The sequence below is a fragment of the Festucalex cinctus genome, chromosome 5 (assembly GCF_051991245.1).
Source record: "Festucalex cinctus isolate MCC-2025b chromosome 5, RoL_Fcin_1.0, whole genome shotgun sequence".
Classification (NCBI taxonomy): domain Eukaryota; kingdom Metazoa; phylum Chordata; class Actinopteri; order Syngnathiformes; family Syngnathidae; genus Festucalex; species Festucalex cinctus.
Genome location: NC_135415.1, coordinates 4460910 through 4478501, shown reverse-complemented (window position 1 = coordinate 4478501; position 17592 = coordinate 4460910). Strand labels below are relative to the sequence as shown.

Below are 17592 nucleotides of genomic sequence, written 5' to 3'. Positions count from 1 at the left end.
AGATTTAACACATCAGGAACTCATACAGGCAAATTGTTGCCACGTTTCATTTGTATTTGTGTTATTTTTTTAAACAAAAGATTACAGTTGAGCTCCGTAATTTAGGGCTGCATATAATTGACGGCAATTGTTTTTAAGTTATTTACCGTTATTTTACCGATCCGGCCCACTTAGTAATATATTTTCTTCCATGCGGCCCCTGAGCTAATATGAGTTTGACACCCCTGCTCTAGAAGTTTGTACCATCCAAATTTATTTCTCCTTTATGTGTTTGGTCAAAATGGCATCGAAGTTGGCAGTTTCATGCAAGTCTTGCAGTGTTATTGAGATTACGTGTTGGTCAGTTTTTAAATTCAACTGTGTAATATGTATTGATCTGTAGTAGCACAAATAAACGAAACAGAATATTTCCCCACATTGTGCGTGTGGTAACAGTTAGCATCTGCTGATTCAGCCACCATGTACAAAGTGCAACATTGGCTCAGCATTGGATTCTTCTTTTGGTAGTTTGGAGCATGCTCGATCCTTTTTTTTTTTTTTTTCCTTCCTCTTCTCGTTGTGGCAGCTGGGATACAACAGCTGTTCAATCATTGTTAAAAGCGGCAGATGTTTTTCTATACTGCCAAAATGGCTTCGCTAACGCCCATTTTGGGATGGGTCAGCGTCCGGATCTCTATACAGGCAAATGATGCACCTTCAGTTAATGAATGGAGGCGTATTTGATTGTTCTGCCAACATATGCAGTTGACTTGGAAAAATTAACAAAAACACTTTAATAGAACATTAAAAATGTCCATCAGAATAATTGACAGTGGATAATTTCCCACAGTACATTTTTTTGGCCCACTAATGTTTGAAAATTGAAAATCACAGCCCTCGACAGAAAACTGGGGGAGAAACAACACAAATACAGTACACAGATAATCTGCCTTCATAAAAAAAAATTTTGTGTTGATTGAGACTGTGAGTGTGTGTCAGGTATTAATTTAACTTTGTTAAATGAAAGTTGTTGTCAACTGTGAATGGGATATCTGTGTTTAAAAATAAAATGTAAAAAATTCCCAACATAATGTTTGCACAAACATTCACTAAAATGCTTCAGAAACTTTGTAGAAGCCTCAGATTGTAACCTAACGTGCATTTGTCTCATCCTTCTCTTCAGTTACGGTGGAATGCTGTCTGTCTATATGAGAATAAAGTACCCAAATCTTGTGGCTGGAGCTCTTGCTGCTAGTGCGCCCATACTGTCAACTGCTGGGCTGGGGGACCTTCGGCAGTTTTTTCGAGATGTCACTGCTGTAAGTTGGATGGACATGATGATGATGATGATGAGTAAAGTAATGGGTCTAGTTTGAACTTTTTTATTCACCTGTATGGATGGGGAACACTGCTCACCTATCGCGAGAATTTTTTTTTTTTTAGAACATATATCCATCCATTTTCTTGACCGCTTATTCCTCACAAGGGTCGCGGGGGGTGCTGGCGCCTATCTCAGCTGGCTCTGGGTAGTAGGTGGGGGACACCCTGGACTGGTTGCCAGCCAATCGCGGGGCACACAGAGACGAACAACCATCCACACTCACAAGCACACCTAGGGACAATTCGGAGCGCCCAATTAACCTGCCATGCATGTCTTTGGAATGTGGGAGGAGACCGGAGTACCCGGAGAAGACCCACGCGGGCACGGGGAGAACATGCAAACTCCACCCAGGAAGGCCTGAGCCTGGACTCGAACCGGAGTCCTCAGAACTGGGAGGCGGACGTGCTAACCACTCGAACACCGTGCCGCCCTTAGAACATATAAGGTGGGCAAAAAAGGACAATATTTCAATCATATGAGAGGACCACAATGCTCACGTTGGCGAAGGTACAGACAGTCCTGGAGCGTGTGAGATATATGGATTGAGAAGATTTAAACACCATCTATGACATTTTTAAACTGCACAAATGAGGAGACAGACATTAAAATGAGAAAACAAGGCCTTTACTTGTACAAGGAGAGACGAGCGAGAGATGTGCGCTGCTCACAATCCTCTGGCCCACTCTGACACACATTCACATTTCTTGTCTTTTCATGGAGTTCGCTAACAAATGGTCACAAAAGGAGGCGGAGTAATAGCAGCATTGTGGCATCACAAATACAACAGTCATAAACACAGGAGACATCCTTTGATCACTAATCCTTGAAGGCTGTCTCCTGTCCTGGTGTGAAGTTCTTCATTCCCGCATTCCAGACGTCCTGAGGTTGAATACACATGCAGCAGCTCCAAACAGATACTGAGTAAAATGCTTTTACGATTAAATCTATGTAATAAAAGAGAAAATATGGAATAATATATACATAATAATCCTAACATTTCCCTCCTGTTATTACATATTTACTCAAAGTCTCATACCATGTATTTGTTAAAAAAGCAAAACATCACCATCACAGTGCATAACATTTTCCATTTTTCCATTACACAAATAAGTCCTTTGTCAACACTATCAATACCACATAGAGCATGACGTAACATTTCCCTTTCCATCATAAAACCCCTTATTAGTAGGGGTGGGAATCTCTGACATGAGGCCGATTCGATATGTATCTCGATACACAAGTTGCGATTCGATTGAAAAACGATTATCTTTCAGAACAGAACGGTTCGATACGGTTCGATTAAGTTTGGGAACGATACAATTTTCGATTCGATACGATTAATTTCAATATTCAAAACTTATAGTGACATTTGTTGCTTGTAAACATTAATCTTAAAACACCACAAATTTTTACAGTATCTACAAATGTGTAAAAAAAGAACAACAACAATGTCTTCTATATTTTTATATATTGAATCAATTATTTAAATGGACCGGAACAAAGGGCTGGGCGATATGACTGAAAAATGTATCAGTTTAAATATTTAGTAGTTGTTATTGACAGTTATAATTGTTTTTTGTTTGTTTGTTTTTTAATTCAAAATCAGGATCAGGAAAACAAAAGGCTGATAATTCAATTTGAAATATAAATATTTAACCTTTAAAAAGACACCAACACAATTAAACAGAATATGTCCACATTGTGAAGTATTTCAGAAACATAAATTTAAAACATGAAATAAACCTACCGTCCAGCCAAAAGAAATATGAAGCCACCTTATGGAACAATAAATCTATCAAACACATTTTAACAACTTAATATATCCAAAAATATTTCCAAAAGTGCATTTCCCTTTTTATTCACAATTTTTGTTTTTAACAATTTTTGTTTTTCTTTGCCATCACATTCATTTTTGGTTAATGTATGACATCTTTTTTGTTTTTTTAATCTGAGACACGATGATGACCACGGAATCACGACTGTTTGTTTTGTTTTTTGGGCTGTCGTTCATTTTGAGTTTGATGACGTAATTGCGGGCACGTCTCAGTTCCCTGCTGCTCATGCTAGTTGTGTACATTGACAGGGAGCCACAAACTGAGAAATGAGATGCTTGTAGTGTGCTTTTAGCTTAGCTGGTGTGTTGGCTGTGGGACATACCTGTGTCGTTTGAATCCATGCATTGGATCGTCACGGGAGTTATTCTTTTTGGCTCGCGCGCAGTACCAACGCCGGCCCGGGACATACAAGTGCACCGAGAGGACTCGATAGCCATGGGAAATACCGAGATGTGAGGCACCGGCTTCTGCTAACTGTCTCCACTGTTGCATGTTGTCACTCGTTGTGCGCGCGCGTATGGCGTTAGATTTGTGCCACAATTCCGTGCGTAACAAAATGTGTTTCGTACGTACAAAATGTGTTTCGTACGTACCAGAAATGTGTTTCGTACGTACAAAATGTGTTTCGTACGTACCAAAAATGTATTTCGTACGTACAAAATGTGTTTCGTGCGTACAAAACAGTCCTCGCGCACGCTTGCTACGTCTCTCCTCAACACGTACGAAACTTTGATTTACGCTTGCGATGCAAGGGTCGAGGCGTAATATTTGTGCCACAATTCTTAACCAATCAGGAGTCGGACAGGAGAGCAAATCCTGATTGGCTGTTTAATATCCAATCAGGCAGAACTTTGACAACGTGTCGTCACGCCGCGTTGCATCATGGGCGCTTCTTCGATTTTTTTATTATTTTTTTTAAACAAGCACTCGGTCCTTTCCTGTTTGAATTTTTGTCTGTATTTCTGCTGACTTTTATTTACTTAATAGAAGTTTTGTTATGTTACGGGATGAATCAGCTCCTAACTGCTTTCCTGCTTAGCGGAAGAAGGAGGGAAAACAAGTTTTAGCGCTCATGGTGATGTTGGATGACGGCATAAGATAGAAGAAAAAAAAAAGAGAAGAGGCTAACCTGCTACTTACGTTTTCATTATGGTAAGTTACAAAATACTGTACTGTATTTAAGTCAGTAAATCCTATAGTTTTGTCCTCTTTTGATCGTGCTACTATCATTACAATCTTAAACAATGCATGCCATCATGAGTGGCGTTGTATAAGAAGTAGAAAAGAAAATGTTAGACCATCCATTTTTCTTTAGTAATTAGTGCCTGGTACCACTAAAGGTATATCGTGAATAACAGAAAACATTGAATACATAAGAGCACTGTGTTTGGCAGTCCAATGCCATAGTTATTGACGTAAGAATTGAATTCATTTTGGTTACAAGACAACCATACACCATGACTAGCAGCTGTTGAAATAAACATGTTTGCCCAAAATAATTGTTTTACTAATGTGAGAAACATGGTTGATCTTGTCATTTTTCCATAACAACAGATAGACAATTAAAAATCTGAGCGCTAACCTTGGGTTTTGTTTTTATTACCAGGCAACAAAGATGACAAAGGACCCAGAATGCACCTGATGACACCACAACAGAAGTGTCAAAAACACCACGAGAAGCAGAAGATGAAGAAGTGGAGTGGAACAAATATTGATATCGCGCTATTGGCCCATGCAATATGCATATAACAGACATGCAATAAGTTTCATATGGAATGTTTTGCTTTTATCTGAATTTGACCAGTCAGCCACTTGCTAAAATGTGCACCACCATCCACTAGTTGAACATTATTGAAGTCATTACAATTAAATAACTCTGAATACATTTTACTGCATGAGAAATATAATTTGTTCATTAGATAATAAAATCATCATCAGTCATTTCTTTAGATCCATATTAAATATTGCAATATCTATTGCTATATTCAGCAAAATCGCGTATTGCATGATTTTCCAATTTTGTGCAGCCCTAATTCCTGACGTTTTTGAGCCAGCTGATGAGACCAATTTGACTTAGTCATTAAAATGTCTGTAGGAAGAGTCAGAACGTGAAGCTTGAGCTTGACAGCAGAGAAATCAAGAGCTCCTGAAGAATGACAACATTAACATTGGACTATCATAATTTGAAGTTCGAATAGTTGTAATGGCCTGTTTTGCAGCATACCAAATCAAACATTTTTAAAATATTTTTTCTCCTGTAAGTTGTCGACACTTTTACTGAACTTATTTAAATGTGTCTTGCAAACAGTATCATTGGCAATTAGAAAAATAAAAAGTGTCACACACACTGTATTCGGAACAACCTGTAAACAATAACCAAAATACTATTGCAGGTACAGTGCCAATGCAGTAAATGACACATTTATGGTTTCAAGATTAAAGTGCGGAAGTGCACACACTGCACATTTGCCCATCATTGACCAAGAAGACCTCAGAGTACTGTACTCACGATGATGTATTGAGAATGCAAGACCCAAGAGGTTCCACAGATGAAAATATATTACACATTGTATTTGTAATTGACACTTAATGATGCATTATCGATCAACAAACAGCAAACTGTACATTTTGTTTTTAAATCAAATGAATCGTCCTCAGTTACAGTGCATCTTTGCAGTTTTTATTTCAAGTTTTACACACAGTAGGCATGGTAGACTGCTATTGTGGAGCCATCCATCGCCGTCCCATCCATCTCAGCTGTACTCTCTATCCTTAGACATCTTATTGATGACTGTGACCCGGATATAGAAACGATCCGCAATCTGGATTGGTTTACCTGGTAAATTGGAAACAAACAAAAGCTCAAGGTTATTAATTGTAAAACGTGAAACAATCATATCCATCCATCTTCATGTAGTTATGGGAAAACAATGTGACCATCCATGTTTCTACAGTTTCTTGTTCATGTTAAATGTCTAGTACAACTAAGGGTAACCACTTCATAACCTCTGCAGCTATAATATGATGCTCTTTTAAGGGAGAACAGTCAGAAGACCTTTGCAATAATCAAGTCTACTGGAAATAAAAGCACGAGTCAGGTTCTTCTGGTATGGAGCATGCAACCCTTCGGTCGAAGTCTTTTAGGTGGTAAAAGGCTGCTTTAGTGATTTGTTTGAGATGGCATTTATGTGCACAAGTATACAGGTAATGACAACAAAATTAACTCGTGAATTGAATTCAAGAGCTGATATCTCGTAATTTTCCACGATTTTCTAATCAATATCACTAACGTACTTAAAAATCAGTAACTATGGCATTGTGTTAACAGTGCTTTTGGACATTCCATGTTTTTTTCTGTCTGTTAGTTACACGATATACATTTGGTGGCACTAGGCACTAAAAATGCATAAGAAAATAAAGAAAGGGGGTGGCGATTTTTTTTTCTTCATCATAACTATGCACATCCATTGCCAATGTCGTGTATGTAACTATTACATACAATTTTGATTGTCTTGGAAGCCTGTGTGTGATAGTGGCCAAGTTAAAAGATGCTATTTTTATGCTACTTACCGTTATGAAATGTTGAAAGTAGTCTTCGATTCGGAAGTTAGCGTCCCCCCCAACGGTCATCCAACGGTCCCATGAGGGCTAAAACTTGTCTTCCGCTAAGCAGGAAAGCAGTTGGGAGCTGCTTCACCCCGTAATATAACAAAACTTTTGTTAAGTAAATAAAAGTCAGCAGAAATGCAGATAAAATACAAACAGGAAAGCACCGAGTGCTAGTAAACAAAACAAAAACAAAAAAAATCGAAGAAGCGCCCATGATGCAACGCGGCGTGACGACACGTTGTCAAAGTTCTGCCTGATTGGATATTAAACAGCCAATCAGGATTTGCTCTCCTGTCCGACTCCTGATTGGTTATGAATTGTGGCACAAATATTACGCCTCGACCCTTGCATCGCAAGCGTAAATCAAAGTTTCGTACGTGTTGAGGAGAGACGTAGCAAGCGTGCGCGAGGACTGTTTTGTACGCACGAAACACATTTTGTACGTACGAAACACATTTTTGGTACGTACGAAACACATTTTGTACGTACGAAACACATTTTGTTACGCACGGAATGGTGGCACAAATCTAACGCCATATGTTTACAACATCCGGGGAATGAAGCGTCTCTGAGTGCTACTTTGCTAGCTCTCTGTAAACACGGAAGTAGCTTGAATAGTGCTGCTACTGAAATGTAAACAAAACAAGTAGAGCACGGTGCAGAACTCTTGCTATTGTTATGAAAACCATAAAGCCTCACTCGCAACCGATTCACAGCAACGCGATATCCGGTCCACAGCTTTACAAGCAATGTATCTAAGGATTCCCGGCGGATTTTGTATCGGTTGACAAGTCTGCTACCGATACGGCCGTTTAGCTCCCCTTGACGACCGATGGTTCGGTCGAATCGTTTTTTTGTCCCACCCCTACTTATTAGTAAAATTATCATAAGCACAATATAATTCAATGTGTCGTCTTTAAAGTGCAATCAATGTGTTGTTGCTCTAATGTGTGTACATTATCCAATGTTTCTGTATGTAATTCTCAGCATTAATAATTCAACCAGCTGTCTCTCTTCCTCTTCAAGATGGCCCCAAAAACAAAAATCAAAATCAAAAAGACAGCCCCGACTGAGTCTGATTGCATCTTACTCTCCATTTGATTCAGGAAAGGGACTTGTCTCCTTGAGTTGTCCCTTCTGACACGTCCTGCACAGTAGACAGGCCCTGGACTTCACAGCGGTTGGGGGAACTTCGAGGGTAGCAAACAATGTGCTCCCAACCTCTTCACTGACTTACTTGGTCAGACTTTTCACAGCTAGTCAAGCTGCTTGTTTCTCCTCTGACCTTACTTCAGTCAAGCTTCGCCCTGCAACCTGGCAAGCTGTTAGTCAATGGTACCTGTTTTGTGCCCTGGACTTCACAGCGGTTGGGGGAACTTCGAGGGTAGCAAACAATGTGCTCCCAACCTCTTCACTGACTTACTTGGTCAGACTTTTCACAGCTAGTCAAGCTGCTTGTTTCTCCTCTGACCTTACTTCAGTCAGGCTTCGCCCTGCAACCTGGCAAGCTGTTAGTCAATGGTACCTGTTTTGTGCCATGTGATAGGTGAATCCAGGAGAGTCGTTCAGTGATCTTCACAGCCTTCGGGGCCAACAACACTTACAAGGGCCTTCCCACCTTGGGCTGGACCTTTAATCAAAGTCAGTCACTACCCTTGAAGGGAGGCTTGCCTTCCTGCTGAGATAGAGAGTGTCATGTTGCTGGGCTCTCAGTGTGTTTTCCTTGTCTCACAGTGCCTGATTAATGAGAGGGGCGTGTCCCCTGCACCACACCTGCAGTGCATCACCTATTAGGCCTTCATAAGGACTGGGACTCCTTGCAGCCACTGTCGGGTCGGTGCGCCGTCTGCTCACAGCCATCGTCTAGTGTTTCTACTGTTTTTCGCCTTCGCTAAATATTATAGTCCAAGATTCTCGATTTTCATCTACGTAAGTTTTGCTACGTCTCTTTTTGTTCCCACTTTTATGTGGCGCGTTTCATAGCTATAGTAAGTTGTTGCTTTCTTGTGTTTGCGGTTTGTAGCCTTCGGGTCTTTTTGTGTTGTGTTAATTTCCCTCCTTGCAATTTGCAAGCACTTTTTGTTAACCTTTTTCCTGGCTGTGTCCAGCGCTTTATGTTCATATTCACATGTTTTGGTGAATAAAACCTCTCGCTTACTCCTCTGTGTTCTGTGATTCTGGGATCCACTCTCCGGTCGCACCGGAACCATAACAGAACGACCCGACCATGGATCCTACAGAACACAAGGAGGTCCGTCACGCATTTGCCAGCCAAAATCGCCGAGTGAGTCAGCAGGAGTCCACCATCTCTGAGCTCAGGGAGATGGTCACCTTGCTGGCCCACCGGCTGGAGGAAGTCGGTGTCCAGGTTGGACAGTTGGGGGCTGGCGGCAGAACAGACGCCTCCGCCTCCGCCAACCCACCGGTAACACTTAGAGAGCCAAATCTCGCACATCCGTCACGCTATGGGGGGGGGAGCCTGGGGATTGCGGCACCTTTCTTCATCACTGCTCCCTAATTTTCGAACAACAGCCACTCACCTATCATAGCGACAACTCGCGAGTGGCTTTCGTGATGAGTCTTTTGACTGGCCGAGCGGCAACCTGGGCCATGGCCGTGAGCAATACTCGTCCGGACCTAAAAGCATCTTTTGCTCTGTTTTCTGCCGAGTTACGCCGCGTGTTTGACCATCCTATTCGAGGCAGGGAGGCTGGTAATCAGCTCGTGGACTGTACTCAGGGCCATCACTCCGTAGCTGACTATGCTATTACGTTCCGCTCGCTAGCCGCTGAGAGCTGCTTTAATGAGCCCTCCATGTGTGTTCTTTTCCGTCGTGGACTCAATTCTCGCGTTAAAGATGAACTGGCCTTACGGGACGAAACTGGAAGCTTGGAGGAGCTCATTGCTCTATCCCTTCGCTTGGATAACAGGATCCGGGAGAGACAGCGGGAGAAGGACTTGGAACGTTCGTCTGAATCAGCCAACCCTGCCAGGCATGGACATGTTGGTGACGTCGGCTCTCAGGTTGTTGCTGCAGCCCCAGTGTGGGCACTCCCCGAGGCGGGGCAGGAACCCATGCAACTGGGAGCTGGCCGGCTTCGGGCTGAGGAGAGGAGACGCCGGGCCCGATCTGGAGCATGCTACTACTGCGGATTGCGGGGCCATCTGGTGGCACAGTGTCCTCAGCTCTCGGCTCGTCACTCCACACGACTGGTCAGGATGGGCAGTCAGCAGGCTACAGACGGACCCAAGTCAACCATAGTTTCACACACCACAACACCGTGTGAGTACAACCGTGCTGCCTCAATCACGCATTCCTCTGAGACTAAGAGACTTGAGCTCACGGGAGAGGTCGCTTTTAATTGTAAAAGAATTAAGGTGGTGGCCCTGGTCGATTCCGGGGCAGACGATAATTTTGTTGATCCAAGTGTAATAGCGGCCCTGGGTTACGAGCCTACAGCCTTACCGAAGGAACGTAGGGTTTACGACCTCAACGGGCGCCTTCTGGGGGTAGTAACTCACACCACTGAGCCTTTGTGTTTACGTCTTTTAGGTAACCATGTCGAGTCTCTCAGTTTTTTGATTATGTCGTCACGATCGGCACCAGTGGTGTTGGGCTTGCCTTGGCTAAAGTTACATAACCCGAGATTAATTGGGCTAAACCCTCACTTGAAAACTGGAGTGTTTACTGTCACGCACATTGCCTGCGGGCTGCTGAGGGGGGCAGTTGTCTGCCTGCTATTTCCTCAGAGGAAACTCTTTGTCTAGACAACGTACCACCCGAATACCATGATTTGAGTAAAGTCTTCAGTGAAGAGAGGACACAGGCGCTACCGCCCCATCGCCCCTACGATTGTGCTATTGATTTAATTCCTAATATGCCACTAGTTCCCGGCTGTACCATGTTTCCCAACCTGAGCTGGCAGCCCTCCGGGAGTATATTTCAAGCGCACTAGCGGCAGGGCATATACGGCCATCCACCTCCCCTATGGGAGCTGGGTTCTTCTTTGTTGATAAGAAGGATAAATCACTTCGCCCCTGTGTAGATTATCGTGGCCTAAACGAAATGACTGTAAAGAATAAGTACCCGTTACCGTTGCTGGATTCAGCTTTCGCTTCCCTCCAAGCCGCCAAAATATTCTCAAAATTAGATTTGCGCAGTGCCTACTACCTTATCCGCGTCAGGGAGGGGGTGGAGTGGAAAACTGCCTTTAAGAGTCCCCAGGGTCACTTCGAATATTTGGTGATGCCTTTCGGGCTAACTAATTCTCCAGCAGTCTTTCAATGTTTCGTGAACGATTTCTTGTGCGATATGATTCATGTATTTTGTTTTGTCTATTTGGATGATATCCTAATCTACTCCCGCGATCTTAAGGAACACCAACAACACGTTAGACTGGTTCTCCAACGCTTGCTAGCTAACCGTCTATACGTTAAAGCTGAAAAGTGTGAGTTCCATTCATCCTCCGTACAATTTTTGGGGTTTGTGGTGGAGGATGGCCAAATCCGAGCTGATGCTGGGAAGATTCGCACTGTGCTCGAGTGGCCAAGGCCAACCTCAAGGAAGCAGTTGCAGAGGTTCTTAAGGTTCGCGAACTTCTACCGTCGGTTCATCCGCAATTATAGCCAGAAGGTTAGACCACTTACTAGGTTAACATCTCCTAAGCTTCGCTTTGAGTGGTTAGACTCGGCAGAGGAGGCTTTTAATGATTTGAAGAGGCCCGCCTGTTTTGCGTCACCCTGACCCTCTTCTTCCTTTTGTGCTTGAGGTGGACGCATCGGATTCAGGAGTGGGGGCTGTGCTCTCTCAACGGTCTCCGGTCGACCAGGTGCTCCACCCCTGTGCCTTTTTCTCCAGACGTTTGACACCTGCCGAGGCAAACTACGATGTGGGAAACCGTGAACTTCTGGCCATTGTCGCTGCACTGCAGGAATGGCGTCACCTTTTGGAAGGAGCTAAGGAACCATTCACAGTGTTTACAGACCACCGTAACCTGGAATATCTGCGAACTGCCAAGCGGATGAATCCCCGACAGGCCAGGTGGGCGCTTCTTTTCACACGCTTTGACTTTGTTATCACTTACAGACAGGGCACTAAAAACAAGAAGCCAGACGCCCTCTCTAGGATGTTTGACTCTAGCCGTGGAGAGGCTACTGAGGATGAGACTATCCTTCCGGTCCACTGCGTGGTGGGGGCGCTGCGCTGGAGGATTGAGGAAAAGGTGGTGGAGGCTCTACGAGACTTATCAGTGCCTGCGGAATGCCCAGCAGGTCTACTCTTTGTTCCTGACGTACTACGACGAGAGGTCCTGCAGTGGGGGCACGAGTCGAGGGTGGCCTGTCATCCTGGAGCGACTCGTACGCGAGAGGTTATTTCCCAAAGATTCTGGTGGCTCTCTCTCAGGCAGGATGTTCTGGACTTCGTTAAGGCATGCGCCGCCTGCGCATGTGGAAAGGCTTCTCACCAGCCTCCGTCGGGCTTGCTCCATCCCCTGCCAGTGCCGTCTCGACCATGGTCACACATTGCTCTGGATTTTGTGACTGGCCTCCCGGTCTCCCGGGGATCTTCCGTGGTCCTGACTATTGTGGACAGATTCTCTAAGTGCTCATTTCGTCGCATTATCCCGGCTGCCATCCGCTTTGGAGACCTCGCGTTTACTGGTGAAGCACGTTTTCCGTCTGCATGGCATACCACAGGATATTGTGTCAGATCGTGGACCACAGTTTGTTTCTCAAGTTTGAAAAGGTTCTGCAAGTCCCTGGGGGCCACCTACAGCCTGTCATCTGGATACCACCCGCAATCCAATGGACAAACTGAGAGAACCAACCAAGACCTCGAAGCGATGTTGCGGTGCGTATGCCAGTATAATCCCACTACTTGGACAATTCATTTGCCTTGGGTTGAATACGCCCACAACACTCAGGTTTCCTCTGCCACTGGTCAATCACCCTTCTATGTTGCCCATGGCTATCAGCCTCCGCTATTCCCTTCCCAAGAACGGCAGGTGGTCCTCCCCTCAATTCAATTACACCTGAAGCGAGCCCATCGGGTCTGGCGGGAGGCCCGTGCGGCTCTCTCTCGCACTGCTCAGCGCAACCGCCAGGTGGCGGATCGTCGCCGTCGACCGGCCCCTGTCTACAGGCCGGGTGACATGGTCTGGCTGTCGTCACGGGATCTCAGGCTGGCCGGTGGGGCCAAGAAGTTAGGACCGAGGTTCGTGGGTCCGTTCGAGGTGGAGGCCATCGTGAACCCAGTCTCTGTGAAGCTGCGACTTCCACCGACCCTAAAGGTACACCCTGTCTTTCACGTGTCTCTGCTCAAACCGGTATCCTCCAGTGCCTTGAACCCCCCGGCGGCTCCACCTCCCGCTCCACGTACTCTGGATGGTGACCCGATCTACACGGTGAAGGAGATTTTGGACTCTAGAGCTCGGGGCAGGGGGTTCCAGTACCTGGTCGACTGGGAAGGCTACGGTCCTGAGGAGCGGCAGTGGATTCTCCGCTCCTGGATCCTGGATCCGTCCCTCCTGCGTGTGTTCCATGCAGCACATCCGGAAAAACTAGGTGGTCCGCCAAGAGGCGTCCGTTGAGGGGGGGGTACTGTCATGTTGCTGGGCTCTCAGTGTGTTTTCCTTGTCTCACAGTGCCTGATTAATGAGAAGGGCGTGTCCCCTGCACCACACCTGCAGTGCATCACCTATTAGGCTTTCATAAGGACTGGGACTCCTTGCAGCCACTGTCGGGTCGTTGCTCCGTCTGCTCACAGCTATCGTCTAGTGTTTCTACTGTTTTTCGCCTTCGCTAATTATTATAGTCCAAGATTCTCGATTTTCATCTACGTAAGTTTTGCTACGTCTCTTTTTGTTCCCACTTTTATGTGGCGCGTTTCATAGCTATAGGTCGCTTGCACATCGTAATGCATCATGGGAGTTTTTCCTTCGGGCGCCATATTGGGTGTCCGCCGGTTCACAAGATACACTCGCGAGTTACACGGTAGAGCTTATCAACCTGATGTAATTTTCGCAGTATTTTCACGATTTACCGGAAGATCAAAAACAACGATACAGGCAGAAGGTGTCTCTGTGTGGCGGGATTGATCCTAATTACGTCCTGACCAAGGGTGATTTTTTTTTTGACGGAGAAAGCTTGCTGGCCAAATGTGACATCTCTGGACATCTTTCCCTACCTCGTGTTGACAACATGCTCCATAACACGCCAACAAATCCCTGGAGGCTTACAATTATTTTGTAAGCGGGTGGATACAGAGTGTAAACTTTAACATCGCATCAGAAGAAACTGTTGCTGTTGCACGTAAGTAAACCACATAGTGTTGGTAATTCTGCACACAAAAATGTTGATTTGTTCTCAGGCTTCCTGTTATCATTGTGTTTACATGCACAGCTAGGTTTACCTGATGTGGTTTTTCTAACAATTTTATAACAGGCAAATATGGCAGAGCGTATAAGAATAAAAAGTAACTATGCACAGCCTCCCCGTGGCTTAATTAAATTTAATGCTACCCTTTCACTAGTTACATGTTACTTCATCAACTTATTCTAAATGGTTAAGGTTAACCACTCTCAGAGGACGTATTTTTAGTTTCAGTTTCCAGTACAATAAAACGTGTTCATGGTAACTACTGAGCATACTGACAGCTTTTCTTATGATCTCACGGTTAAGGAGGCTGTCACAACACCCAATTTCTGTCTGGTGCCAGATGGCAACAATTCCCATCACTTGTCACGACAACACCAATAGTATTACCAGGTATGTATGGCTTTACTTTTTGTAGTTTCTTATTTAATTCTATGTTTCATATTTTCATTACAATGTTTGTAATATTTTCAGATTCAGGCACAGATGAGTTTAACTGGACGGACTTCTGCGACTTTGTGGTGTGGACAAAGTGTGATTGAGCGAGTCCACCCAGATCGCTCGTTATGGCCAGTTGGAAAAGCCAGAGTTTTTTTCCCCCAAAATCTCCTCCTTACCTGAACTGCTCGGGAGAGCATTTACTAGATCAGCAGTGGACTTCCAGTGTTCCTGCTCAGCCGCTGTCACCTACCACTTGCTCATGTACTTCAAAGATGCGGAATAAAGTCGTTTTTTGTGCTGCAGCAGATTGTAAAATCAAATGATATCACTTGAAGTGTGCCAATCTAGACTGCCAAAAGGACAGTGGTTTTGTGACAAGTGTGAAACAAGGATTATTGGGAAAACTGTAACACAGTACTGGTACTTGTCTTACATTAAACAAATTTAAAAGAGAGCAACTTTTTCCTCTGTACATAGTATAATGAAAGTCATTGCGTACCCCATCAACAATACATCATACCGTCATCTCAGGATGGTAGGCACCTGTGCTAAAATAAACTACATTAATTAACAGTTCAATTTTTAACCCTGAAATTACTACATCTAATCATTATTCACTTCATTTTTTGTGCTTTTAGAAATAATAGAGATTTATGCCATTACTTTAAGAGGGACCATATTGCACATTGAGTCAAATCCTGTCATTTGTATTATGTATAGCTTTGTAAACAAACCCAACAATAGAATTTGTATAAACGCTGCCTTTATTAGCGCCAAACAAACAGTCGCATGTTGTCCTCCTCCAATGCTTTGATGCTCGCCTTCGTTTCCATCATGTCATTGGCAATCAAGTCGGTGTGGCATGAGATCCCTAAAGAAAAAAATAAAGAAAAAAATCACAAAAAAATACGGTACCAGTAATAGGTTTAATATAGTAAAGTAGTATAGTTTTTTTTGTCAGTGTAAAAGAAATGTACACATTTTGTTGCATTTTTTAATGTATGAACATTGCTACAGGCAAATACTTATTTCTATAAACACTTCCAAATGTCTCTAAAATATAAGGTGCGTGTACACACACAAACAAACACATACATTCACTCATGCATACAATATATCATGTAATGAATTCTGAGTGGCATACCAGAGTCAATGATGTCAGCAGTACTTGAGGGTACAGGTTACTGGAGCCATCTGGCTGCATAACTGCAACAATCTCTGCCACTTCGAGTCGTCTTTTCTTTGCTTGTCTCTCCTGTGCACGTTCATATCTTGGCACCGACTGGGCTGAGACATAGATGTTGTAACTTGGGACCCAACTTTAATGTTGGAGCCCAGTCGGGATGATTGGACAGAAAAACGGGCGCAGGGCGACCTGTTAAAATAAACAAATAAAATATGGAAAGACTGGTTATTTTACCGCAGTAGGGTGGCCGTGAATAAGTTCTTTAGCATGATGTGTAGGCTACCGGGGGTCTGTTTTCTTGCATCAGCCCCTTCTGTCTATTTTTTTTCCAAGTTTACATTTTGCCACCAAAAAACATGTTATCGGCATTAAAAGCCCAAGACTAATCAATCCAATTTCAGCAGTAAACACTTTGCACTGGCACTACTTGGGTGAAAATGTTCGATGTTAGCTTTCGGCTAACATCCGCTAGCCAGCTTGTACTACCGAACTTGCTTGCTCATGAATCCAAAACATAAGCAACTTGCCCATATATGGGCGGTCGAAACGTTATTAATCCTCATGCATTAAATAAAGGTAAACAAGCTTACCGCTCACAAAGTGATCGCTGCACACACGAGCCCAAAGTAACGACTTCCCTCCGGAGTCCGCACTCCTGTCTCCAGGCCCTGGTTCCTAATTATTTTCGGAATTCGGAAAAAAGACCGACCATTTTCCCCCTTGGCTTTGTTCGAACAGCCAACGATGCAGCAACAATGTACCATTTTAAACGCAGAAAACAAACGTGATAGATACGTGTTAGACCGAATCGCTACGTAAATGGAGGCCACCCAGCATGGCGACTACGAGAAATCCGAGGCGGAAGTGACGACATGTGCAAGCGACCTATAGTAAGTTGTTGCTTTCTTGTGTTTGCGGTTTGTAGCCTTCGGATCTTTTTGTGTTGTGTTAATTTCCCTCCTTGCAATTTGCAAGCACTTTTTGTTAACCTTTTTCCTGGCTGTGTCCAGCGCTTTATGTTCATATTCACATGTTTTGGTGAATAAAACCTCTCGCTTACTCCTCTGTGTTCTGTGATTCTGGGATCCACTCTCCGGTCGCACCGGAACCATAACAGAGGGTCATCTGGCATTCGATCAAGCATTTTCACTTCCTTATCATTTAAACAATCTCCTCATGTAGTCACTTAAATCAATTTCTTTCATCTGTTTGGCTTAACAGGTTATTACGAGCGGCAAATTTAAATGGTCTACCACACAAAATTTCAAACGAGCTTAACTGTCTTGTTCCTTTTACAATTTCCCAAATTACTTAATCATCAATTATCTGATCTCCATGCCTTGATCATGTATTTTTCTTTCTTTTCTCTTTTTCCCTTAACAGTGTAACATAAAAAGTGACTTTCATTCATTATTCCAAATAACTAGTATGTCATATAGAGACATGATCTATTCACACAATACTTCTGCCATAATAATAACATCCAGTTGTTTTACTGGAACAATTTCAACTCATTGTTAAATTTTTTAAGACCATCAATCAGTACTTGTTAATATTGACATTGTCTTACTTTTTGTTCAATTCCATAAAATCCATAACCACTAACAGAAATCGTAGAATATTAGAAACATCACTTCCATGTACAACAAAATTCTAAAACAAAATTACAAGAACGTAAAAACTTAAAAGCGTAATACTGAGTAAAATGCTTTTACAATTAAATCTATGTAATAAAAGAGAAAATATGGAATAATCTATACATAATAATCCTAACAGAAGATCAAATC

General features: G+C 43.4%; 1 protein-coding gene across 2 annotated transcripts in view; it reads left to right on the top strand.

The window, feature by feature from the left end:
• Positions 1–17592, top strand: part of dpp7 (dipeptidyl-peptidase 7) — a 68607-nt gene that overhangs the window by 29940 nt on the left and 21075 nt on the right. For both annotated transcript variants that reach the window (XM_077521911.1, XM_077521912.1), the window contains exon 5: positions 1163–1298. In XM_077521911.1, the coding sequence (XP_077378037.1) occupies positions 1163–1298 (136 nt within the window). The remainder of the gene's footprint in view (positions 1–1162; positions 1299–17592) is intronic.